The sequence below is a fragment of the Amphiura filiformis genome, chromosome 3 (assembly GCF_039555335.1).
Source record: "Amphiura filiformis chromosome 3, Afil_fr2py, whole genome shotgun sequence".
In the NCBI taxonomy this organism is placed as follows: Eukaryota; Metazoa; Echinodermata; class Ophiuroidea; order Amphilepidida; family Amphiuridae; genus Amphiura; species Amphiura filiformis.
Window position 1 is genome coordinate 51,358,276 of NC_092630.1, and position 26,736 is coordinate 51,385,011.

Here is a 26,736-nt window from a genome sequence, read left to right on the forward strand (position 1 = left end):
CGAGCGAGGCCTATATGGCTGTAATACAGGAGACTCCGCTGGAAACAATTTGGTGTCCTTACGAACCATGTTCTTCATGAGGTTGGCATGTTCTGATTTAAATGAAAGATGCTAACCTATCAATGACTGAAATAGATATGAAATTACACAAATCGATTTCACAAGAAAAGTTATTTGGTGGTCTACGCCCATAATTGATTTTTTTTATTTACACAGCGCCCTCTGTCATTCACTGTAAAAAAACAAAATGGCGACCCACTGTGGAAAATTAATTTTCGGGGTTTGCAATGTAGGGAAATTCAGACTGAATCATGCATTTAATGGTTTGTCAAAGGTTTGTACTATGTTTATATGTATTCGGAACCCATCTGTCAGAAAGCATGACTTATGTCAGAACTTGTACTTGTAGGTATGTCTAGTTCAACTGTTATTGTTATGTTAAGCTTACCGGGGTTGCAAATAGTCCGAATAATCAGACCCAGAACAAAATATTAATTTCTGACATGATCTTGTACTGGGTCTGAACTGTTTCCATATGAAATCTTGATGGCAAATTGGACAATAGAAGCACATGGTTCTACGTGACAGCTTTTTAATCCCTATTCAGGTTACGTGAATCACGCTATTGTGGACCATCCTTCTGATACTTGAGTGTTTGGACAAGCGGAACGGTTTTTGTCTACTCTCTGTTTGTAAACAAACCAGGAGGTCGAAATCGCTCCTCCTCGCCGAATACGAAAGTCAGCGTAATAGTACGGCACTAGTTGCAAACATGACAAACGTTAATTAAAACTAAAGGCCCATTCACATGATTCAGTCAGTGCTAGCCCTAGAAGTTCTGGCCATAGTATCCGTTTTTACTTCCACTAGGGCCAGAGGCACTTACATTGAAAAATTTGTTGGACATACTTGAACGATCCAGTACAAAAAATGAAATTATTTCAATGCTTGATCGAACCAATACAAATGTGTGTCAGGTCACTAATTAACATGATAAAACCCACTTGAGAACACACAATCGCCGGTCATTTAAAAGATGCATTTATACTTTAATCGCTTTTGCAGAAACCTGAATCGCACACATGACCAGTGTACTAAATCGCCGTCATATTTGCCTGCTGAGCATGCGCATGATTCGCTGTTTTTCAAAAGCGACACGTAGGCTATCATTGACACCCTCTGTCGGTCAACGTTCTCTAGAATTGCACACATTGTGCAGTTAACGACAAGGATTCAGTCTGATGATGAGCAACCCATGGGTATAAACACAGCTTTACACAATGACTAATTTACATAGGCACAAAAGACCGTGTTCATGTACCGTTACTCAGCCAAACATGGCAGAGTAGGTCCCGGATGACGGTACATGTTCCTATCTCCTCAACGTTATACCTTTCCAACAAGGAAAGAGATACGAAAGGCGAACGTCTAGTCAGTGCTTTGCTCATCCAGACAATCGTAAAAATCATCAAAATTCAGATGTTGGTACCTAACCTAGATGTTCTTCGTTTTTTGCCAAATTTTTGCATTTTAATTCAAATAACAATTTGAATGACTTTCATTTTTAAGCATTTAACTTAAAATTTTTAAGTTTAATTTTGAACAGAATCAGAAATGAGTTTTGTGTAGGTACATGTATCAAACCTTAGTTAACACCAGGGGGTTGACAGTGATTCACCGATTCTCCAAATTTGGCCAAATTTGCACGCTACGGTATGCTGTACAGAAGCTGCCGCGAACCACCAAAATTTGACACACGTATGGGGCCGCCATTCATAGGGTGCTAACAGCGCGACTGTTAGCACCCCCGCTACCTACGCGTACAGTTACGCGTTCCCAACTGTCAATCATTGGGGGTCAATCACCTCGAGCTTGACAACGATGATCTAAATAGACTATTGTCAAATCTTACGTGTAGGCGTGTAAATTAGGGTTAATTTTTGTGTTTGAAACAGTATTTTCTTGTATATCTTGGCCAGGATAGCGGGATTGTTGGTCGTTTGGATGTATTAAATCAATAAAAATATGTCATTAAAATATTTAAAATAGCTGTTCAACATTTGAAAAAAAATGCACTGTAGCAGGCTTGAAAAAGTCTAACCGTGGATGCAGCAAGCCGCGATTTTACGGGTTATTTTCATTACTGCAACGCGGACCATGGGCGCGATGCAGCCGGTAGAAATCGCAGTAGTGTTCCAGGCCTACGCGATGGCAAGGACCAAGGTAATGGCGGCTTCCATAGTTGTATTACTTTTTATATAGAGTGACACTTCCCAATCTTTATTTATTCCCTGTTAACACATTTGCTAGTCAGCCAAATTGGCCTAAACTGGGGCCCAAACACAACATACTTACATAGAAATTTAAAAGAAAAGATTGGTCAAGGAAACCTACATAAATATGTTGTCAATACTTCACTTGACCCAAATATATGATTTTTTTTTGGTGATGAGACAATCGCACATTTTAGAGGGATTTTGACAGCAGTTCCACATAGAAAAGCTGCTATCATCATGAGACTATGATCTAAAAACACAGCCATCTTTGACAGTACACAAATATTCAGCTGGCAACACTGCCAGGAAGTGATACAGCACGATCGATATGCAAGGATCAAATTGTTGTGGAGGATAATTCAATGGTATTTTTGAAAACCGTATTCTGTGTGCCATTCTGCATGTGGGTGAAGCTCATTAGCTTAGGCTATGCAAATTTCAAAATGTGCATGCCCAGACTGCCGATCAAAATTATGTACAGTGTCAATGGAGCAGTTTTGGTACAGAGAACCTATACTAAGCCGTGGATTTTCGGGTGGGGTCGCTGATGCCCGCCCGAGATTACATTACCCGGGCAGGAAATTGCAACAACAAAAATCTTATTATTACGGTACCGATAGTTATTTATTTTTTGGGTTTCGGAGTGTCCCTGGACCTAGAGCTAAATGCTAGGATCATTCATGGTTGACTACTTACCAAAAAATTTTTTTTAGTGTTTTCAATATGCAAAGTGATCATTAATGTTCAGCTTAAAAAGTGCCAATGTGTGGGTACCAAACACCCTGAATTTGCAAGTGTAGTATGTCTGCTTGGACTTGATAATCGACATCCCAATGTTTGGAGATTTTCAGCAGGAACAACCTTTCAAATCCTGGCTACAGGTACATGTATTTACATTTAAATCAAGTTCAATTAGTGCATTATTAGATCTACATACTAAGAAAACAATATCCCTGCTTCTTATTCATTCATAATGTGAAAAATGCCTGTTTTTGTTTATATTGTTTGCAGCTTAGAATTGCTAGTTCTTCATACCATGTGACTAACCAATCCCAAAGGAGGAATATTTCATCTGTGGTAAGTCGTATGGGAAATCCATTGTACAGTATAAGTAACTTGATATAAAATTGATCTGTAATATTACTGATAGCTTGTGACATTACCAAGGATGCTGAACCGATTTGTTTTCTTAACTCAAACGCCCCAGGGGCTTTTTGGCAACGGGAAGGGATTAAGGGAAAGAAGGAAGGAATAAGGAGGGGGAATCCTGCCTTCTTTCTGTGTGAAAACGTGGTAAGGTATTTCGATATGAGCCCTTAGGGTTAAGGATAGCACAGTCGTGAGCACAAGTGTCACCCCAGTTTACGGAATCAGTGGTAAATCGAAGGAATATGATTTCAAGATTGTACCACTTTCGATAACAATTTATTTGAGAACATGATGTAGTTCCCCACATTTCTCAAACTAAGTGCCATTCAAAAAATTGCATGTACATGTATCACATGCAGATGTTTACTTTTCAGAGAATTCTTGCTTCACTACATATGCTTTTTAGCGAAACATTTTTCTTTTCATATTGGACCAGAGTGACCATTGCCTGGTAAAATATGTTGGCCTCGTGGACGTAAAAAAAATGTAGATATGGCAGATGACACCACAAAACATCGCTGACATTCATTCATTTACTTTTTATACCCGCATGCGAAGCATGGACGGGTATATTGCCATCCTGTGGTTTCTTCTTCTCCTCCTCCTCCTCCTCCTCCTTCTTCTCCTATCAAACACATCATTCTGTCAAGGCTAGCGCTAAAACTACAAGGGCCCCAGGGCCCATATGTGGTACACTTATGGGCCCTACCCGTGAGATGTGCCTTTTGCCCATCTCGGCCCCAGAGGTCAAGGTCACGGCCCCAGGGGCCCAAATGTAAAAACACAAACCATGCCGATTCTCATCAGATGAAGCAGCCTCAGGGCCATAAGTTGGTACACTGATAGCCCCAAGGGTACTCTATAAATACAAGTATACATGAGCCCCTATATGTTATATATTATGGGCCCCAGGGCCCCAAATGTTAAAAATATGGGGCAACAGATTGACAAGCCTAGCTCTATAGCTACAAGGGCACTAGGGCTCATATGTTGCACATGTATAAGCCCTAAATTGTAGATGTGCCTTTTGCCCATTTTGGCCCCAGATGTACAAGGCTAGAGGCCCCAGGGGCCCAAATGTTAAAACAAAGGGCCGGCCGTTTCTCAGCAAATAAAGTAGCTACAGGGCTCAGATTTGGTACACAGATAGGTTTTCAGTATTATATTGTCATATGTATATATGTACCCCATATGTCACATAATATGGGCCCCTGGGCCCCAAACGCTAAAACATAGGGGCTGGTCGTTACTCTGTAAATAAAGCAGCTTTAGGGCTCAGAGTTAGTACACAGATTGCACCTGAAAATCACATTGTTATATGTACATGTGAGCCCCATATATTACATTATATGGGCCCCAGGGCCCCAAACGCTAAAACATATGGCCGGCCGTTACTCAGTAAATAAAGCAGCTACAGTGCCCAGCTTGAGTCTACTGATAGCACTAGAAAATTAAACTTCAACATATGTCCATGGGCCTCATAAGTCAAATATTATGGGCCCCATGGCCCCAAATGTTAAAACAAAGGGCCGGTCGTTTCTCATCAAATAAAGCAGCTTCCGGGCTCAGAATTTGTACACAGTAGCACCTGAGAATTATATTGTTATTAACACCCACATACCCCCTCCCCACCCTACACACGTAGGACTAAACAGACATATCCGTATTATAATTATATTAATATAATAATTGGAAATACCAGCGTGAAGCGTTAAGGCTGTTCCAGTTAAATTATATACCCATTGGCTGTTCTATTTAATTTACATACTCCCTCTAAAATGGCTGTTCCATTTAATTTACATACTCCCTCTGGAATAGTTTTCTCCTAATCATATTGCATAGCCTCACTGTGAATAAGAGAGACTGACAACAGCAATCTATGGAGAGACAACTCCCCTGGCAGGGGACTTTTTACAAGTTCTTTATTTTCAGTGCTACGAGAGTGCAACTTGCATTAAATTAAAGCTTGTGACTTGGACTTTCAATTTTTACACATTTTCCACCCAATTGGGCGACTTTTTACAATTTCTATATTTTAAGTCCTCAGCAATTTGTACACAGATAGCACCTGAGAATTATATTGTTACTAACACCCACGCACGCATCCATCCACCCCACACACGTAGGGACTAAACAGCGTTAAGGCTGTTCCAGTTAAATTACATACCCATTGGCTGTTCCATTTAATTTACATACTCCCTCTGAAATGGCCCCAAAAGGCTGTTCCGTTTAATTTACATACTCCCTCTGAAATGGCTGTTCCATTTAATTTACATACTACCTCTGGAATAGTTTCCCCTGAATCATATTGCATAGCCTCACTGTGAGTAAGAGAGACTGACAACAGCAACCTATGGAGAGTAAGAGAGACGACTCCCCTGCAGGAGGGGACTTTTTACAATTTCTTTATTTTAAGTGCTACGACAGTGCAACCTACATTCAATTAAACTTAGCCTTTCACTTTTTACACATACAATTTCTTTATTTTAAGTCCTCAGCAAATAAGGACTCTAAGTTTGGGTACACCGATAACATGCGGGTATAGCCGTATTTGTGTACAAATATATAGCCTTCTAGTTTATGCTGAATCCAAATATTTGATCCAAATGATTTATATTATTTATAGCCTGATGTTCATTTGTCACAGTATGAAGTGGTAAGTTGCTATCATGTGTCACCTATGTACCAGTTCACTGCTCATGTTACACTTTAGAATCACCTGTTCACCAATCGTTTTATTACATTTTGTAATCAGTAGATTAAAATAGAAATTAGAATATTAGATAGAGAAAATTGAGGGTAATGGTCTCCTTGCCAAGTAGAAAATCATGTACAATGTACCTGTGATCAGATGCACACAAGCTATACGGCATACCTGCCGTAACGTGCAATATTTCAAACGTTGCAATGTCCTTGTGCTGGCTTGCTCCCAGAGGTTCTCCTGTGCTGGTAAGCATTGGTTAAATATGCTGAATAAATAAACATATAATGAGTCTATGATTTAAAGTCAAATGCATTGTGAGGCATTATATTGGCCCATGATCAAGATACATGTTGGTCTATTATGGACTTTGGTTGACATTGTACCGATGTTAGAGCCAAGCCCGGGAGAGCCAAGGCTCCCAGTCAGTCAGTACCCCACTACACACAAGATACAGAATGGGATATAAAACACCAAGCAAAGGACAACAGACTTTGAGTACTATGTCAATAATCCAATTACCCTCAATTTTCTCAAAGTGAGTGACAATGTCACAGCCATATTGGCAATCCTTACTATTTTAAATCTGTCCATAACACAATTCACAAGTTTACCTTAAATATAATATTTGACCTAATCTAGTTCCATTTTGATTAACTAAAGTAATTCCCCCTATTAATTTCCTTTTTAAGAATGTATATCATGTCTTAAGGATAGTAGGGGTAATTTATAATTAAGCAGACATTGAAATATTTAAAACATGTTATGAATCGTACATTATAATTTAATTGCAGCTGCATGTTCAATTGTTCATAGTTCACTCATACTAATAATAACCAGCTAGTAGTACTTTAAAACTAATTCATCTGTTAATTGTTATTTACATTAACTCCTTCTTTAATTCATGTTCAAATCATCTCTTATTAGTTGCTCAGTCATATGCATGTGTCATTTCTGTTATTTATCGTGCTTACAGCTTGCATGCAATTCATCCTGCTTGAAAAATAATTCAAATTGTATTCTTGATTACTTGTTAATTGTTCAAAAATGATAACACTTTTGATTATATCTAAAGTAACCATTCAGTTCTTTAGTCTGCTATTACTAAAATGACTAATATTTACTGTCAACATGAATGTTTGGAACCAAAATTGAAAATATGTATACAATTATTTTCTGATACTTAAATCCCGCATTCAAGTTCTTTCTTTCAAAAAATATCTAAGAATTAAAATATGATTGATGGCAGTGAGTGACAATACACCAAAACAAAACCATCACGTCCATAACATTTCAATTTTCATGTGTTGAGGAATGATTACTTGATATTTTACTTAGCTTGTGTAAGTTACATGTAGCATTTGGTGTTACATTTTGGTATATCAAATTTGTATTTCTGTACCTCTTGGCATCATTTCGCTGCACAATACTGGTGTTTATTTTGACCCTGTTCTTTTATAGATAGCGAGGGTTATAAGCAAACCTATATTTTGGAAGTAGTTCGTTCATCACATAAAGTCATTCATTTTCACTTAGAGGTTTTAGGTTTTTTAGTTTGAGATGCATGCATCAAGCTTGTTATATTTTTATTTGCCTTTATTTTGTTTCATGTTAGTAGATGTTTACATGTAGATGTAGTCACTAATGAATATATTTTTTATTTATTTCTGGTGGCCAGGAAGCTAATCTTCTTATTGCTCTAATTGCAGGCTTGCAATGCCTTATAATTACAGCTAATTCGTCATCTGAGAAATTGTTCAATTTAGGAATATTAACATTATTTTTAATGAAATTTCTACAATTTATGCAATTGTTGATTAAGAAAATTATCACTTTTCTCTTTGGTTTGCAAAATATATGTATTTGGATAGTTTATTGAACTTATCCTGGCTTGAAGTATGATCACAAAATTGAGTATGGAGCTGGTGTTAAATCTTACATACAATATTATGACTTCACACTTACACCAAACAGATTATTGACCCCTTGCACAGATCCACCATCCTGCTATGAAAACAAGGTTGCCCCTGCAAACATGTGCAAAACTGTGTGTACTGTATACATGTAAGGGTGTAATTTGATTTACTAGCTGTCTAACAAATCTTATTTGGTTTGTTTTCAGCCACCACCAGCTCGCTATGGAGGCCGTCATACAGTCACACTTATCCCAGGTGATGGCATTGGACCAGAACTTATGACACATGTCAAAGAGGTCTTCAGGTAATACTAAGGAGTGGGTGATACCATATTAGGCCTATACTTTTCAACACATCAGGGGAGCCTCATTGACAAACACTTTCAACATTTTGCTCAATGGAATAACAGAAAGATCTCTCCAGACTACAAAAAATACAGAACAAAATGTACCAAGCTGATATATCGCAAGCCCAGGTCTGATCATGGGAGCCCACTCTTAAGAGATCTTCATTGGCTACCAGTTCATGAGAGAATCAAGTTCAAGACACTCACGCTTGTGTATAAGTCCCTGAATGGCTCTCTCCTCAGTACATTTCCAACTGTCTCACAGTCAAGAGCTCCATACATGCTAAGTACTAGGTCCAGTGAGAGTGTTCATTTTATCATTCATCGCACCAGGAAATGGGCTGGGGATAGAGCCTTTTCAGTGACAGCTCCAAAGTTTTGGAATGGCTTACCATCTACTCTCAAGTATGCTATCAGCTTGATCAAAACTCACTTATTTCCTTAATTTTTGCTGCCATTGCTTTCTATATTTTTGTATAAATATTTTGGTTTTCTTTTCTCTTGCGCCTTGAATCCTTGGGCAAAGGCACATATAAATACTTGTTATGTTATGTTCTGTGCATGTATTCAACCTCACAAGAACATTTTGTTATATTTAGGAGCACAGTTATTTATTTCCCTTATGAGAATTGATGCCTAGTGATAATAATATGACAAATTAGATGCTGATATTGGTCTTGAATAGCTACTCATACGGGTGCTTTTAAATCTTAAGACAGCATTTGGCAACTCATGTTAGAGAAGTTATTTTGATGCTTGCTGTAGAGCGATATAACTTTGACAAATTAAATGTAATTTCTGTTGGTCTTCTCTTTTTGATTTCAGGCATATTGATGCACCTGTAGATTTTGAAGAGCTACTTATAAGTGGTACAAATGAAGTAGAGTCCATAGAAAATGCTATCATAGCCGTTAAGAGAAATGGGGTTGCAATCAAAGGAAATATTCACACTGATGCTTTAGGGCTGCATATTGCTGGCAAGTCACATAATGTCAAGTTAAGGTAAGTACCACAGTGACAATACACAAGAGATGTATACTCTATACTCCATCAAAATAGAAATTTTAGCATCCGAAGAAAGCTTAAATATTTCTCCCATAAGCAAAGTTAAATTTCAGGCCTGATATGGATATCCATTAGATGGTATTACTAACTAAAGTAAGACCCTCATCCCTCATGGTTGTGTATCACCCAAACTGTTGTATGTGCCATCATGATACACATTCTTGCTTCTAATATCCAAACCACTTGAAACAATTTAACTCAAAACTTTGGAATTGTTTTGCTAATAACCTACCATGCAAGGTACAAAACACCATATGAAAAAAATATAGACCATCCACCTTTAAATGATCAAATAAGACACAGTCTGTTCTCTTGGCTTGAATTAATCACTTTTGCAAACTAATTGTCATTATTAAAATACCAAAAGACTGGGACCAGTAGGAATGCAGTTGTCGATTATTGACCCATTGCGTGATGCAGCTGAATGAAGATAAGGCAACGTTATGATCTTTGTATTTGTATCCAACTCAGACTGTATTATAATTTGTTTTCAGAGTTGGTTTGGATGTGTTTGCCAATGTGATACACTGTAAATCATTACCAGGAATCAAAACCAGACATGATAATATAGACATTGTAATCATCAGGGAAAACACAGAGGGAGAATACTCAAGTCTGGAACATGAGGTATGTTATATGAGTTAATTATTTGAAGAGAATGGAAGTAAAATCCGAAGAAGGGGTAGGTTCCCTCCTCCCAAATGGCATGTGATTTTCGTAAGATAAATATCCAATATATCAGAATAAAAATAGGCAACTTGTTTATTTCCTTAAAGATGTTGTCAATTTTGTCTAGTTGGCAGGCAATACAGTGAGTGCTCTTACTGCCAATCAAGTTAGTTATCATGACACAATAGATTGCACTTTCTTTCTATTTGTACAGAATGTGTCAGGTGTGGTTGAGAGTCTCAAGATCATCACAGCTGAGAAATCTCAACGCATAGCTAAGTATGCATTTGATTATGCTACGTTACATGGCAGAAAGAAAGTGACAGCTATCCACAAGGCTAATATCATGTAAGTTAAACAGTGGTCTTATTTGTATATAAAACTTGTTATCCATCCTTCGGCTGCAGAGCAGATAACCACAAGATTTTTCCATGTGTAGCGATCTGTGGCAAGTGTGGCTCTATGTTCTGCATGAATACTTTCATCATACCCTAGTACATATTGAATGTAGGTTACATAGGAGGTGTGTGGATGTCCAGGTCTTCTTTTGCCACAAGTTGGTATGTAGCATATCTTCTAGCAGACTCCTCCTTTAGAAGAAGAAGGACATGCCTCAGGAATGGCGATATCTTACACATTGGATAAAGGCTCAGTATTGGTCATGGCACAAATGCTTAACATCTCTCTGTTTAATATTTAGCATGATCCTGAAGCAGGAGGTAGCACAATGTGCTAGCATATGCATTGAGTTTATCCTCCATATCCTGCAACAACACCCAGGATTCACACAAAAAATATAAAGCTAGCACTATTACTTTCATATTATGGTATTAAGTGATTTTGAAGAATGTTGTGCCTCAATTTTGAGGCCTTGTTTATGTTGGGTGTTTAGGTTTGAAAATCGCTATCCGAAAGTTTTGCATGTGTACATGTATTTTCAAGGCTACTGAGTACAGTTTTATTTCTCAACAGGAAACTAGCTGATGGATTATTTCTGCAGACTTGCAGAGAGGTAGCAAAACTCTATCCAAATATTGAATTTCAAGATCTTATTGTGGACAACTGTTGTATGCAGGTATGTCAAAGGGTAGATATAAAATCAATATCTAAGGAAACATTTTATTTGTATGAATTTCTATGGCAGGGACATTGGAGTTGGGCTTTGGAATAATGTATCCTGTATATCATGAATGAAATATCATCATTATCCTAACCTTTGACCTGCCAAAGTTTGTGATATGATTTCACTGCTAGTTAAATTTTATATTTGAAAATAATTAAGAATTCACTGAACAGAACTAAGCGATAGCATACACTCTCTTTTAATTAAACCATACAGTTAAGTTAAGTGATTGATCAGAATACAGAAAGGCAACAAAGAAGCTATTATCCTATAATTTGCTCATGTTAAAATGAAAAGAAAATAATTTTTAAACAAAGCTTGAGACTACCACAGAAGTTTGAGCAATATGTTGTTACTTTTTCAGATGGTGTCCAACCCAAATCAGTTTGATGTGATGGTAATGCCCAATCTCTATGGTAACATCCTCACTAGTGTTGGTGCAGGGCTTGTTGGAGGGCCAGGAATCGTACCAGGAAAGAATGTAGGAACAGATTTTGCAGTATTTGAAACAGTAAGTTGCAGATGTCATTGCTAGTTTTTGCTTCTTGACAGATTTAAAGGAATTAACCATTTGGAATACTTAAAATGAAAAAACAAACATTTGTAAAATGTTTCCAAAATGTGAGTTTCATGATACAAATAAAAACATCATTTAGTCTACCTTTCAATAAAGAAAACAAATTAGTACTTAAAGGCTCTGACAGTGATCCCAGCCTTAAAAAATTAAACTTTTATGGAATATCTTAAGGGATCTAGAATGAGCGTTTATTGCGTTTCGACAGTATTTTTTGAGGGACATGAGAGCACCTCAGACCTATCGAATTGCATTCTGAATACGAAGCATGTCTTTCTGATATCAAATATTATGACAAATTATAAAAATTTAATATTTTTCAAATTTTTGATATATAACAAAAAAAAAAAAAAGTAAATTATATAAATCTAATGATATATTCTTAAAGTGTATGTAGCTGGAAGGAAAAGCCGACGGTGAATTGAAAATTTTGACCTTTCATTTTGAAGATATGGATTTTTTTTTCCCAAAAGACCCTTTTTTTTTGGTGTTTTGGGGAAAAAATCCATATCTCCAATCTGAAAAGGTCAATTTTTTCAATTGATCGTCGGCTTTTCATCCCACCTACATACACTTTAAGTATAAATCATCAGATTTGTAAAGTTTACTTCGAGTACTGTTAAATATCAAAAATATCAATTTTAATGATTTGCCATAAAATGTGTATTAAATTGCTAATTTCAAAAATCATAAATTATTTGATATCAGAAGGATATTCTTCAGTATTCAGAATGCAATTCGATATGTCTGATGTGCTCTAATGTCTCAAAATAAGTACTGTCCAAACGTTCATACCCCAGCCCTTAAAAGAAGGCTAGTCAAAACATTGCAATTAGATATTTTTTCACAAGGAAAAAATCAACATTATTGCTAATTATAAATAAAGCTCCATCCAATTGTATGCAGCTACAAGTGTTCCTATGTACATGTACAAACTCCTCAAACATTGATCAAAATGTGACATTCTACCCTTACTATGCCATGCCATGTTTGGTCTTTCTACTCGCAGTATAAATTATCACATCCATTCTACAAAAATACAAAAATCTTGTTTTAATGATTTTTTTTTCTGAATCTCTGATTCTGCCTTATAAATTGTGTATATGTTTTTTGCAGGCAACAAGAAATACTGGTGCAGCCATAGCTGGAGCAAATGTAGCCAACCCTAGCGCCATGCTACTAGCCAGCTCATTGATGTTAGAACACCTAGGTCTACATAATCACGCTCAAGTTGTATCAAACGCAGTATATAAAGTACTTAATGTTCAACAGGTAAGTTTGATCTTAAGCGTCTTCAGACATAATAAAGATGTTTCAGGCTTCTTTTGGTGTTACTTTAATCTGTGTGCCCAGGATAAGAGGTCCCCAGACTCTTGATTGTGTGGATACTATAGTTCATTTGGCTTTCTCAAGACAGTAAAGCCGTTGTGTGATACACAGGTGATCAAGGTGATGCATCTGTAACATGTGATGCTACGAAAAGTGACTGCGCCCTACAGATACGCCGCCTTTAATTTGATCATGTATGTATCACACAAAGCTGCTACTTTCTTGAGAAAACCAAATGGATTATATGTTCCCAATCAACAATTTTGATGATAAAACCATTCCCGTTAATAAACAGTGCAAATGTGATTATCAATTTTGTTTGAATTTGTGTTTCTTACACAGCTCCACACACCAGACCTTGGAGGGACAGCTACCACATCAGAGTTTGTACAGAGTGTACTTCAGGAGATTCACAGCCATGATACATCATCAGATTCAGACTAGTTGTGTTACTTGTTTTCAATTTGATATAGTTGGTTCAGTGTGTGTATTGAACATGGTGATCCATAGAACTTATATTGCTGATTAATACCACTGCAATGATATGGTGCTGCAACACAGCTATTATGAAGCTGCTTCATGTGGATGATTGTGTTTGTGATATTTACTACTAAACAGTTAACTGGACAACAGTGAACTAAGGTTAACTTCAGGTACTTAGTTGGTGAGGTGAAGTTGATGTAGCTTGTCAAAAATCAAAATGTATCAAAAAAAGCAATCTACTTGCAAAACTATTGTTATTTCTTTAAAATTAGTGTTACAGCTCATTCTACTAATTCATTTCAATAATAGAAGCAATCAGTTCTGAAGTTTTAACCCTGTAAAACTGTAAGTTCATTGTACATGTGAACTTAAAGATGTTGCATGTAGAGCCTAACCCACGATGTGTTAATCATACTTCACCTTTTACTACATATACAACGCAACTCTTTCGTGACCTTTGTGAACTGACCTGATTAGTTTATCCAGATAACACAAGAGCTCATTATAACTAGTATCTGATGTGTTTACATTCTGTGGCTGTAAAGTAATGGTGGTACTTTCTCATGAAAACTTTTCTTATGAGGTATACAGTAAGTCCCTACCAATTGGATGAATATGTCCAGTTTCTAAACATTGTATGTAATAGGATCAATCACAGTAAGTCAGATGTTGTGAAAATCAAATTGATTATCAATTTTGATGCAGGTCACAGTACACTATAGTATTACAAAATAAAATATTGCTGACCCTGACTCAAGTTACTTTATCGCATTGCATGTTTTAAACATGTGCATTTTCTTGTATCACCATAATTATATTATGGACTAAATAAAGATTAATGGCCAAACCCAAGCATGGATTTTGCCGACAGTTTCATCGATGAACCACCAACTTTCTCAAAGCTGTTGTTGTTGTGATCCAACAATTGTGGTGTTGTTGCAACAAAGTCTTACCATCACAAGGCAACATAACATGTTTGACAGCTGTTGGATCACAACAATACCAGTTTCAAGAAAGTTGGTGGTTCACCGACAAAACTGTCAGCAAAAAGTGATTTTTTCGCTTGGGTTTTGTCAAATTAAACTTTGTTTAGATCTGCTTCACCCAATAGGTCCTTGTCACAAGTGAGGATGTAACCTAGTATTGAATATCATAATACAACAAGATCACCATGATTTAGAAGCAAGTGCATGATGATATTACCAAGCAAGTTATATATTTGCAAACAACTCTAACTCAAGTGCAAATAATAAATATTAACAAAAGTTTATGAAAAGATACCATACTTGTTGCGTCATAATTTATTGTACAAAGTTTGTATGAGCTCTTTCGAAGTTGTACACTTGAATATTAAGATCAAGTTAAAAAAAATATTAGTTTCTTGTCCCCGCCCGCATTTTTTTTTGCTGCCACATCAAAAAGGTGTTTTTTTTCAAAAAAAAAAAACAATTGTCTCGTTTGCAGCGAGTTTGTTCCCTACCTATATATTTATGTGATTCATAGCCATACATAGGGAAGTCTTGCCGAAAAGATCTATCGTCTTTAGGGAAAAAACTGTTGTTTTGGAAAAAGCAAAACAAAATGCCCTCAGGACGAGAAACTAATATTTTTTTTACTTGGCCTAATAAGGGGCCGTCCATAATTTTCGCCATTTTAAGTTATGCACAAAGCGTGCGTAAGAGGGGGGAGGGAGTAAAAAATTTGGGCATGTGTGCATAAGAAAAATATGAAAGTGTAAAATAATGGTATTTTCCCAACATTTTATTCATAGCTTAATAACCTAAGAAAATTTTAATGAAAGTGATTAACAAATTCTATAATATACCAATACTGATTTTATCTTTAATGTTTTATTTTGAGTCTATTATGCACAGCGGTCCTATATATATACCTTTTGTTTGAACTAATATTATTTTTCATGTTTTATTATGTGGAAGTCTTTTAGACCAAGGGGGAAAACAGGGTTGTGCATTTTGGCTGTAGGGGAAAATATCAAATTGGTAATCACCATCAATAAGATTAAGTGGTATATACCAGAATCTTACTTCAATTAGGCCACATCAGAAATAGTTCGGTATTGTGGGGAGTCTGCATGAATTGATGAGGAAGACGGGTTTTAGTGTATGTGTGCATATGTTAACATCTCATTTAAATTCAGAATTGGCTTTGCTATCATATCCCGTACATTTTCAGATATCCAATATTAATGAAACCAATACTCAGTCTCTATATTTTCATCACAAACATTTTATTATCAAAATATTTGGGGTATCACACATTGTTACAGTTACAAAGGTCAAGCTTAATTCAGTTAAATCTCATCAATAAATTTCAAAGCAACTTTTGTTGATTTGTTTACAGCAAGCAGAATCCACTTATAAAGGATGGTGGTCCAATTTCTTGTGCTATGTTATTACTACCTGGATAATTTCAAGCTTGTATTTCAACCCCTTTATCAAATATTTGTTTTTGAAGATTCCATAGAATCCTGGGGTGTGAATAATGGGATAACACACATTTGATAAATTTTTGCTACCAAAAAACCCCTTCCATTCTGTACTATGTCACAGGGTCAATGAGAAAAATTAAAGTTTGCACCGATTCATTTTGCTTGGGGGAAGGGATGAGAGTTCCTTTAACTGCCTATGGCTCATATTAACTTCTTTAGAAACAGTTGTGGATGTGTAATTGGTTATATACAAATTCAAGTTACTCAGATTTTACTTTTAATAGATTTATCATACAGGGAGGTAAATAAGTGAAATTCTTTTCATCTTGGTGGGCAGATCCATTGTTTTTGCCTAGACACAGTTGAAAAGACCTCAAGTGCTATTTACCTGCCTGTTATCCTATGGAGCAGTGTACAGTTTGATGTTTGTTTCATGCAAATCAAACACAATCCCACTTACAGAACAATCTATTTATTAAAACATAGTGTGAGACCACCTTGTCAAACCATGTTACATGCACAGCATAATAAAGCTGCACCAATTTGAAGAGGTGAAATTCTTGCACTGAATCCCTTACAAATTCAAAATAGCAAATTGATGATCACATGATAAACTGTCATACATTTTTCTTATGCATTTGTTATCTATCACAACATAAAACTTTACAGATTCAAACAATTCAGAGATACATAAAATTGTCAGGGAAACTTTAACAAAGTTATTAGGTCAGATTCTAAACTTGGAGAATAAACAGTGATTTTCTGAACCACAACTGAATGTATGTGCTTTTATCTCCATTCACCCATTGCATGGTTCCACCATGTGCGAGAAGAGTCTCGATCTGGTAGCATGCATGAATGGGAATAGAACCAGTCATAACATGCAAGGATCTCCTTGAATCATGGCGGAACCATGCAATAGGCAAATAAATGGGTGTGCATACTTTTATTCCAGTGAGGCTGATGAATTAGGAAACCATGATTAGCATAGCAAAGCAAACAGTCCTCACAGTGATAGCCATGATCACTTGCAGAACAAGTTACTTGTAATACATTTACAAGATTGCCAGAATATTTGTACAGAAAATCTCTGATTATCACTTTTAAATAAATCGAACAGTTCAAATTTTTTAATTGAAGCCTCTTGAAACATATAATAATGCAAAAATTACATGCCATTGTGAATATCACATTAACTGGTTCCATTTTATCATCTCTGATTAAAAACACATTGCAGATAGGTTCCATGTTTTAAATTAAAATAATATTTATAACAATATCTTTACAAAGAATTCTGTGATGTGACATTAAAATCTATGCTCATTACATAACTTGTGATTGTGTAGACAAATAAGCGCAGACAAAACAATTTAATGCCATTAAATATAACATAATCCAAGACATTTTGATCTGAAATTGTAATAATCATACTGATTCCTGGTGCTTGATGATATTTCTGATGATCTATTCGCCCATTGGACAGATCCGCCATCGTGCATGTTTGTTTCTTGCGCTTTTGAATAATTTTCTAGCAATGAAGGCTTTTTGCAACATGTATGCGGTAATTAAAGCATGCGTTTGACAGGCGTACACACACACAGTACACCCATTGTGGGTAGAACCTCATTTTGAGATGACCAGTTTATCAGTAGACTCATTTGATTTATTGCGTTTATTAAATCTACAATTCTGTCTGAAGTTTGAATTATAATGGTGATCCAACTTGGTATATCTCTCTCAGTGTTACTTCACATTTCAACCCAGACAGTCGCTTATATATTATACAAGTTAGTGTTCATTCTCCTTTGTATACAGGTGGCCTTTTCTCCTTGAATGCTTTGAGTCCTTCCAGACGATCTTTTGTTGGAATTGTCTGTATTGGTAAAAAACAGAAACATGTTTATGAGAAATACAGAGTAGAGGAGTCTAATTCTTTAAAAATTAGTCATGAATAGTTGTATCCACTTAGTATAAAATAATTGTCTGAACAACTTTATTATGCAAAGAATTGCAACAGTTGTGTATTTGAAAAAAATGGCAACAAAAGGCATCCATTTTAACTGGAGTTAAAAGTACACTGCACTGGTCATCACCAGTTGGTAATAGCCACTGACCACTACTCGAGTTGACTGCACAGCACTGAGAGAAATTCTAGGTTGATTTGAGAGTTGCAAATCCCCCCCCAAGCAGCTGCAAATGTCTCATGAGAGTATTTTGATATCAGAATAAATTAAGGATAAGATAAATTACTATAGCTTAATATTCTGATGAATACCAGAAAATGTAAGATGCTCTAAACACCTGAATACCCTTTTTTCAAGATTGCTGAGATTAATAACTGTAGGTATACAATAGTGTGATTTTGTGTGATTACTGGGTACTCGGTATCACTTTACAATTGTTACCCAGCATTAGCACTCACCCTGCAATCAAATTCACTACCATCCTGCATGTTTCTTCTGAAGCTCAAAATCAGGGTTCCAATTGTACCGGATTTAAATTACTTTGCAGTGTAATAATAAATACTGCAATAATATCCCACAAAAACAAGACTAACCTGGGCATAGTATGCTTCCTCAAAGGCTAACCCACTTGCCAAGTCCACCTGTATCAGAAAGGCATTAAATTCACTGTTATATGCAGCACAAATAGAAGTATATCAATAAAGTTGAATGCATGCAACATTCACTGAAGGACCGTCATCTTACCAGCAATTTACTCATTGTCACTTTTAATGTATTCGTTCTAAAAAGTCCAGTCCATGACTCAAATTTTAGTAGAAATATGCCATAAAATACTATTTAGATATGATTAGAGAAACATAGGGTACAATTCTGGTTTACCCTGTGTTTTCAATACAATTCTGGTTTACCCTGCACACCCCATTTTTTAGGGTTGGGGTTAGGGTTAGGATTAGGGTTACGGTTATACTTGTGCACAGGGTGTACCAGAATTATTCCCATGATAGGTAGTGGTAGAAGGGAGAAAAATGGGTCGGCAGGCCAAAAATAACAAGGGGAAGGATTTTTAAAAAGGGAAGAAAGGAAGGTGTATATTAAAGGAAAACATGGACTGAGGCAAGGGTATGTGCTGAAGAAAGGTACAAGTGGAAAAGTAGCGTGGAGGCCTTATGTGCTATGTGCTCAAAGTGAATAGGTAAGGTAAGTAAAGGTATGAGAAACACAGTAAACTACACAATGTACTTGAAATTTGGAATTGAATCAAAATACTGGACTTGCTATTTTTAGCAATGCTACATTGCGTGTGATACCATCACACTTCATCAGGCAACTGACCCGCTGGACTGGTCATGTGACCAGTCCAGCGGGTCAGTAAAGTAAGTCCAGTATTTTGATTCAATGCCAAATTTACACAATGTACTATTTGGGAGCTGTAAGTGCACTTCAAAATCACACCAGGCCGTGAAAAAGAATGGTTTAAAGAAAGTTGTTTCAAGAAACAACTATTCAAAACTGGTGTGACCTTGGAATGTTATATTGATAACAGGTCTGATACAGAATGATTAAAAATGCTATACATGTATACCACTTAATGTTCCAATATGATGTTACAACACTCACCTCAGCACCTTTATTGATAGCTAACTTGGCCATTCTTACTGCTATTGGTCCCTGCAAAATTGAAACATACATATAGAAATATTGGTATACAGGAGAGCAATTGGTTTTGTCAAAGATAACTACATGAGATGTCCATAGTTCACTTTCATTCCATCTTAAAAAAAACATACAAAAGAGATGACAAAATTACAATGAAATAGAGGAGGTGCAACAAAAATAATGTTGCCCCTTGGTACAAAACATAGAATATAACTAATGCACCTACATCTTTCTCTTTTTGGTTTACTGTAAAACACTTTCAAGTTTTAACACTCTGCCAGTAAACATGAGTTCAAGTTATTTTGCAAATTCAAAACAAACAGTATTTAGGGACAAGATCCTCCCCTTTATTTTCAGTAAATGATTGGCGGACTCCATACTGACCTTCTGTAAGATTACATTGCCTAGCTCCAGTGCTCTCATATAAGCAGCTTCACTGGATTCATCCTGTTCTACTGCATGGTTTTATTGGTTTACAATTAACTGTCTTCATAAGATACTGACCCGAGGTAAGATTTCTTTGCCTAGCTCCATTGCTCTCATATAAGCAGCTTCACCAGACTCATCCTGTTCTACAGCATGGTTTACAATTCTCGCGATTCCAAATACAGCGCCACCTGCTAACGGCAGTGAAAATTGGCATTTCCGTGTCTGGGGTCGACATCCTTTTCATCAACCATAGCTGACCATGTTTGTGATTATTACACTAAAAACACAATGTTTTGTAGTGCTTTTTGAAAAAATTTGAGATTTTCTGTGTTGAAGTGAAATATTGCACTTTGATATTCACATATGTCTTTTTCTAAAACCCGCAAACTTGATGTTGATACTAGGTGTTAACTTTTTGTTATCCCATTTTCTAAAACCGCCCTTTTTGTTTTTAAACTTTACGATGCTTTTCAGCCCGATCACAGCGCGATCGCGCGAGCCTAGTCAATGCGAAGTATAGGCCTAGGCCTGTCCTATTTTAATGGAAAACGATAGGTTTTATTTTGGTTATTAGAATAAATTGTTTTAATTCTTTCTGAATTTATTGTTTGTTCAATACGATAATAATATAACACCAGCATACTTAAGAACATCCATACTATAGGTGTTGCGTTTTTGTAATCGGCCTACATTTTCTAAAAATGATGGTTTTTTGCACGAAAGGCGCTTAGCGGCCGCCCTTGGAGATAGGCCTACAGCAAAGAAATTCAAGTAAATTTTAAAAAGATGTTTAATACTCATCTATACTATTAAAGAGGAACTTGCCGATAATCGATACTTTGAAGAGGAACTGATCGATTCATCGGTATCATCTCGGAGATTATAGATAAATTATAAATTAATAAATAGATAAATAAATAAGTTCTAGCATTTCCAGATGAATGGTAAATGCATAGATAGATAGATAAATTAATAAATACAAATAATTATTTGGATTTATTCGGTAGATCAACCAATGGTGGCCCGCTTATTTACGGTCCGTTGCTGCGTTGCTATACGCGGATTACGCACAGGTCGTGGCAACTTCCCGACGCGCTAATGGTAACAAAACTTCCAGTTTCATCTAAGACGGAAAATATCACATCTCTTAGACGGAACTAACAAATTAATGGCTGAGACAAAGGTGGTTTTAAGTTACGTATTTTGAAAATAAATGGTCCAAGTGATCTAATAATTTTGAAAGTGATATATTATTAGTTTATCCGTTCGTGGTGACTTTCGACGGAGAGTGGGCATTATGCGGCATGGTAACCGCAACGGCTATAATAATAAATCAACTGCATTCGTTTATGCAAATTATGACTTTCGGAAACTTCTTTTGTGATGACTTTCCGAAGATTTTAAATTCAAGGTAGGCCTAGGCATATATACGGTATTGGAAAGTAATTTGAGTTTATTCGTTTGTCATGTTGTGATGAATTTCGATGGGGAGTGTGGGAAATTATTAGCAGATTATAGCATGGTATAAAACCGCAACCGCTAAATATCCGTGGCGTAGATTTCTTTTTTGACATTAGGGAGGGATGAAAACATTTCTTGAAGTAGGCATATTAATAGTGAATCCGGCATCTTTTGGCAACATTAACAATGGCGTAGATTTCTCTTGACATGGCATGGGGGGATGGGTCCGTTTAAATCAATTTCTTGCAATAGGCCTACAGTGAAGCCAGCATCTTGGCGACAGAATAATTTATGGCAAGCTAATTAGGCCTACTGGTGAATTATATTGTGCAAAAGTGGAACAAATTCGCACGAAGGCCGCAAAAATTGGCACTTTTAAGTTTGGCCAAAAATGAGGTTAATTTTGTCAGAAACCCACATCTATTATAAAAGTGTGAACTTGGGGTGATTGTACGGACCATTGACCTTATCAAAACATTGGGGGGTTATACCCACCCCAACACCGAATTTACGCTATGTAACTCAACCTTCTTGAAACCCAATGTTGCTATAGGCCTACTTGATGAAACAGAAACACATATAAAAAAAAGAACTAACGAAAGAAAGAAATAAAGGAACCCACATACATGCGTCAACATGGAGGTGATTCAGTAGATCATGCCCCTTATCGAAATATTGAGGAATTTATTACTCATCCCGGGATTTATGCCTATGTAAAGAAAGAAGAAGGAAGGAAGGAAAAAAGGAAGGAAAGAGGGAAGGAAAGAGGGAAAGAAAGATGGAAAGAACGAAAGAAAGAAAGAAAGAAAGAAAGAAAGAAAGAAAGAAAGAAAGAAAGAAAGAAAAAGAAACAACGGGAAAGCAAGAAAGAGAAAGGGAGAGAGAAACGAAAACAAAGAAGAAATAGACAGACAGAAAGAAAGAAAGAAAGAAAGAAGAGAGAGAGAGAGAGAAAGAAAGTGAACAAGCAAGAAACAGAAAGAGAAATGGAACGCAGGAAAGAGAGAAACTGAAAGAAAAAAGGGAAAGACAAAGAAAAAATAAGTAAAAAGGGAGGGAAAGAGGGAAAGAAAGAAAGAAAGAAAGAAAGAAAGAAAGAAAGAAAGAAAGAAAGAAAGAAAGAAAGAAAGAGGGAAAGAAAGAAAGAAAGATAGAAAGAAAGGGAAAGAAAGAAAAGAAAGAAAGAAAGAAAGAAAGAAAGAAAGAAAAAGAAAGAAAGAAAGAAAGAAAGAAAGAAAGAAAGAAAGAAAGAAAGGAAAGCAAGAAAGAAAGTGAGGGAAAGCAAGAAAGAAAGGGAGGGAAAGCAAGAAAGAAAGGGAGGAAAGCAAGAAAGAAAGAACGGAAAGCAAGAAAGAAAGAACGGGAAAGCAAGAAAGAAAGAACGGGAAAGTAAGAAAGAAAGAACGCTGTTTGCAAAGTAGAGGCAACAAATGGTAGGCCTACCACATCACTAACCGCGTAATAATTGAGCTGTTAAAAGCGATACCAATTGACATGATTACCATTTCCATCGTTTATACTAACCGATCCCGTCAGTTACTAACCGCTCCCATTTACTCATCTAGCGGGGGCCCGCGCGAAGCGCGGGTACCCGCTAGTTACTTATAAACATGCATCACATTGGTTTGCCGTTTTTGTTATTTGTAATTGTTTGATTTGTCCTTATTTTATTTTTAGCCTAAATTTGTATTTTTAATTATATTACTATCAAACATTTAAAAAATTACGATCGCAATAAAAACACTTTGTAGGCATAGCCTACCGCATAAAAATAACATTTATTTTTTTATTAATATTTCAATTTGAGACTTTAATGCATAAGTTCAACAATACCTCATAGAGTTCTAGCATAATAATAAAGATGAAGAAAGTTTCAAACTGCAAAAGAGTACATGAATTTTAAAAGATCATTATTAAGGCATATCAAGAAAATATGCATGAAAAAACTTCATAACTTTAGAATCAAGTATTCTAGACCTTTGGTGTTTTCAGTTTAAAATAATAGCCTATTGTACGTGTAATGGTTACACAATTTTCAAAAATGCCTCCTTTGGCCCCCATGAACCAGATCGTGTCACAATTAAGGTTTAAATTTGACAATTGTCATGTCCGATTTTAATATTAATTCATGTTTCTTTTAATTTTTCATATTTTATTTTTACTTCCGCTTTCTTGCATGTCATACCATCTTTATTTCATCTTTCCCCTTTAATAATTCATAACCCAAGGAAATTTACTCTTAATGTAGGCCTAGGCCTACTCCCAAATAGCACACGTTGGTTGGAATGAGTTTCTTTTTAGTCATATTATCGGTCGGCACAACATTGAAAAATCAAAAACCTTTTCGACTAATTCAATTGGACAATTTTAAACACCTAGGCCAAAATGGAAAAGATTAAAATCTTTCCCATTTTCCTTTTCTTTCTCATGAAATTATAAGTCAACACTGTGAAAAGAATTGAACTGTAGTGTAGCCCATCCTTTACGGCACTGACTTTGGCCAAATTGGAAAGGTTTAAATTCGGAGGGTCGACATTTCTTGCATATTAAATAATGGATCAGGCCCATGGATCAAGGACTCAACCTACAAAGTAAAGAGGTCAAATCTGGGGATGGACTTTATTGGAGGGGTGAACGCATTGTTTAGGCCTGCTTCATTTGAGACTGAAGGGGCGAACCGGGACAACCCCCCCCCACACACACACCGATTTACGGTGAAGGATATACTGTACACTGTACAATAAGGGACAATTTGCAGTTGATGTTTTTGACAAAAACAAGATAACTTAACATGCTTAACAATGTAGTTTGGAGGCCATTATAGGCCTAAATGAAAATGAAAACGTGCCTATTCACACAGAAGGGTAGGTCTATTCGAGCCCCCGCACCAAATTTATTGAAGGGGCTGAGCCTATGTAATTTTGTTGACAGAACTGCACCACGATAGTTTATTTTTAAAATTAACAGGTTTATTTGTTTAGTGCAAGTATATATTTTCTCCCGACATTATACATTGGGGCCAAAGTGTTTTGTTTATAGGGCTATATATCGAAGGAAATAGCTTCTAAATCTACGACCTTTCGTAGGCCCCATGACACAAGGGAAAAAGCGGTAAAATGAGCAAAATCGCTCAAAAACGCTAATTTTATAAGTAAGCTTATAATCTGAAAAAAGAGGAGAGATTCTGCAAATAATGTGCAAATAATGTGCGATTTACCGCTTTTTCCCTTGTGACATGGGGGCTTCTTACTTGCAGATGATTTTACATGCAGAACTCAAACAGGTGATTAAACCATTGGCTATTCCAGTTAAAATCCATACACCCCTATGGAAGACATGCCCTTAATCTTCCACACAGGGAGTGTGAATTTCAAATGAAGTTACCTGAATAGGCGATTCCATTTGATATCTACACCCCTGTGTGCGCGATTGAGGTCATGACCTCCATCTAGGGGTGTATGCATGTCAAATGGAATAGCCCATTGGCTGCAAGCATAGACTCTGAATACACTGCAAGAGTGTGGCAGTCAAATTTCACTGTATCAGCTACACATTGAGTATGTACAGTACACAGCCTCTGGAGCAAAATATCGATTTCAATTTTTTGCGGCTTTTTTTTTTTTTTTTTTTTTTTTATCTCGAAAGCCCTAAGTAATATGCGAGTTCTCGTTGCGAAACTTTGATCCGGAATGAATTCTAATTTTTTGACGCCAGAGGAAAAAAGCACTTGAAATTCCGGAAAAAGCCATTTAAAGTTTGAATTCTCCCATTGAACCCTGTGGTAAAGCCACATTTTGGAACTCAAATTGGGCAATATCCTATATATTGACTGCCTTAAAATTGCAGGGGTTGAAAGTATGGGCAATTTCAAACATTTTTTTACCCCCCCCAAACACTTCATTAATGCATTTTTTTCCCTTCAAAAAAAAAAAAAGGGAAAAGCGGTAAAATGAGCAAAATCGCTCAAAAACGCTAAGATCGCCAAAATTTGCCACAATTTCTGCTAAGTAAGCTTATAATCTGAAAAAAGAGGAGAGATTCTGCAAATAATGTGCAAATAATGTGAAATAATGTACGATTTACCGCTTTTTCCCTTGTGACATGGGGGCTTCTGGCCTACATCATGCTACAAAGAGTGTTTCAAACGTCACTCGAAAAATGCTTTAAAACAATTAATTCATATCTATTCAAGTTTGTAAAAAGGTTATAAACGTAAAACATCTATAGGCCTAGGTTAGGAAAAAAATAATAAAAAATAAAAATAAGACAAGCGTTCAAAACATTTATGAAAACCAAAAGCTTTTATCTTAATCATGTATCACGCATGGTAATAATTATGGGAAAAGTTATCCAAACAAGAAATAAAAAAGGCACGACTTTGCGGTTTAGATTAAATTTTCTGTTTGAAATTGTCTTGCATCAAAAGCATTTGCTATTATAGGCCTACAATGTACCCAAACTCGAAAATTGACATTTTGACATCGGGTTTATAGGCCTAGATGGTCGATCAGCATCAGAGACATCAACATTTTTGACATCGAGTTTTAACCGTAGATGGTTGAATAGGAATAGAGTACATTTGAAATTGAAAAACGCTTTTAATCGTATTAAAAAAATAAATGCTTTACGCTGTCCATGCGGTTAAAATATGTATTGAATATTTCGTTATTCTAAATATTGAGAATTAGGCCTACTTTACTTAAAACAAACAAGGTTTAAAAATTGTGGGTATTTTAAGGATATATTCACGAGGGTCTAAGTAGGCCTATCCCCAATCATATTTTTCAGTGTTTTCTTTTCTTGTAAACGAGAGCCTAAAGTATTTTCCCAAGAGCCTCGGATCGGGTTCGGAAAAGTTTAAAAATAGGGGTTTAATTGATGCCCATTATTTTGTGTGGGAATAGGCCTAACACTCTGAACATTCACAGAGGTAGGCCTAAACCATGACTGTCGAAATAAACTTTATAAAGGAGGCAGAAAAAAACCATATTAAAAAAATAAATGCTTTACGCTGTTCATGCTGTTAAAATATGTATTGAATATTTCGTTATTCTAAATATTGAGAATTAGGCCTACTTTACTTAAAACAAACAAGGTTTAAATTTTTTTAAAGGATATAGGCCTATGCATGAAGTAGGCCTATCCC

The 26,736-nt window shown here is 36.1% G+C and overlaps 2 protein-coding genes across 4 annotated transcripts in view; one reads left to right on the forward strand and one right to left on the reverse strand.

The window, feature by feature from the left end:
- Nucleotides 1-239: 239 nt before the first annotated feature.
- LOC140148693 (isocitrate dehydrogenase [NAD] subunit gamma, mitochondrial-like) lies at nt 240-14,862 on the forward strand. Of its 2 annotated transcripts, XM_072170733.1 has the most exons (11): nt 240-334; nt 3,288-3,353; nt 6,052-6,081; nt 8,249-8,346; nt 9,214-9,390; nt 9,948-10,080; nt 10,337-10,470; nt 11,095-11,197; nt 11,610-11,756; nt 12,936-13,091; nt 13,491-14,862. In XM_072170733.1, the coding sequence occupies exons 1-11, from the start codon at nt 248-250 to the stop codon at nt 13,590-13,592; spliced, it is 1,233 nt and encodes a 410-aa protein (XP_072026834.1). In that variant the 5' UTR covers nt 240-247; the 3' UTR covers nt 13,593-14,862. The 2 variants fall into 2 exon arrangements, with proteins under 2 accessions (XP_072026834.1, XP_072026835.1); XM_072170734.1 differs by lacking the exon at nt 6,052-6,081.
- Nucleotides 14,863-15,539: 677 nt separating this feature from the next.
- LOC140148694 (methylglutaconyl-CoA hydratase, mitochondrial-like) overlaps nt 15,540-26,736 on the reverse strand; it is a 35,294-nt gene continuing 24,097 nt past the window's right edge. The window contains exons 7-9 of one of the 2 annotated variants that reach the window (XM_072170736.1): nt 19,662-19,712; nt 18,638-18,685; nt 15,540-17,953 (exon numbers count right to left, since the gene is read on the reverse strand). In XM_072170736.1, the coding sequence (XP_072026837.1) occupies nt 17,876-17,953; nt 18,638-18,685; nt 19,662-19,712 (177 nt within the window). In that variant the 3' untranslated portion in view covers nt 15,540-17,875. The remainder of the gene's footprint in view (nt 17,954-18,637; nt 18,686-19,661; nt 19,713-26,736) is intronic. The other variant, XM_072170735.1, reaches the window with a different exon arrangement.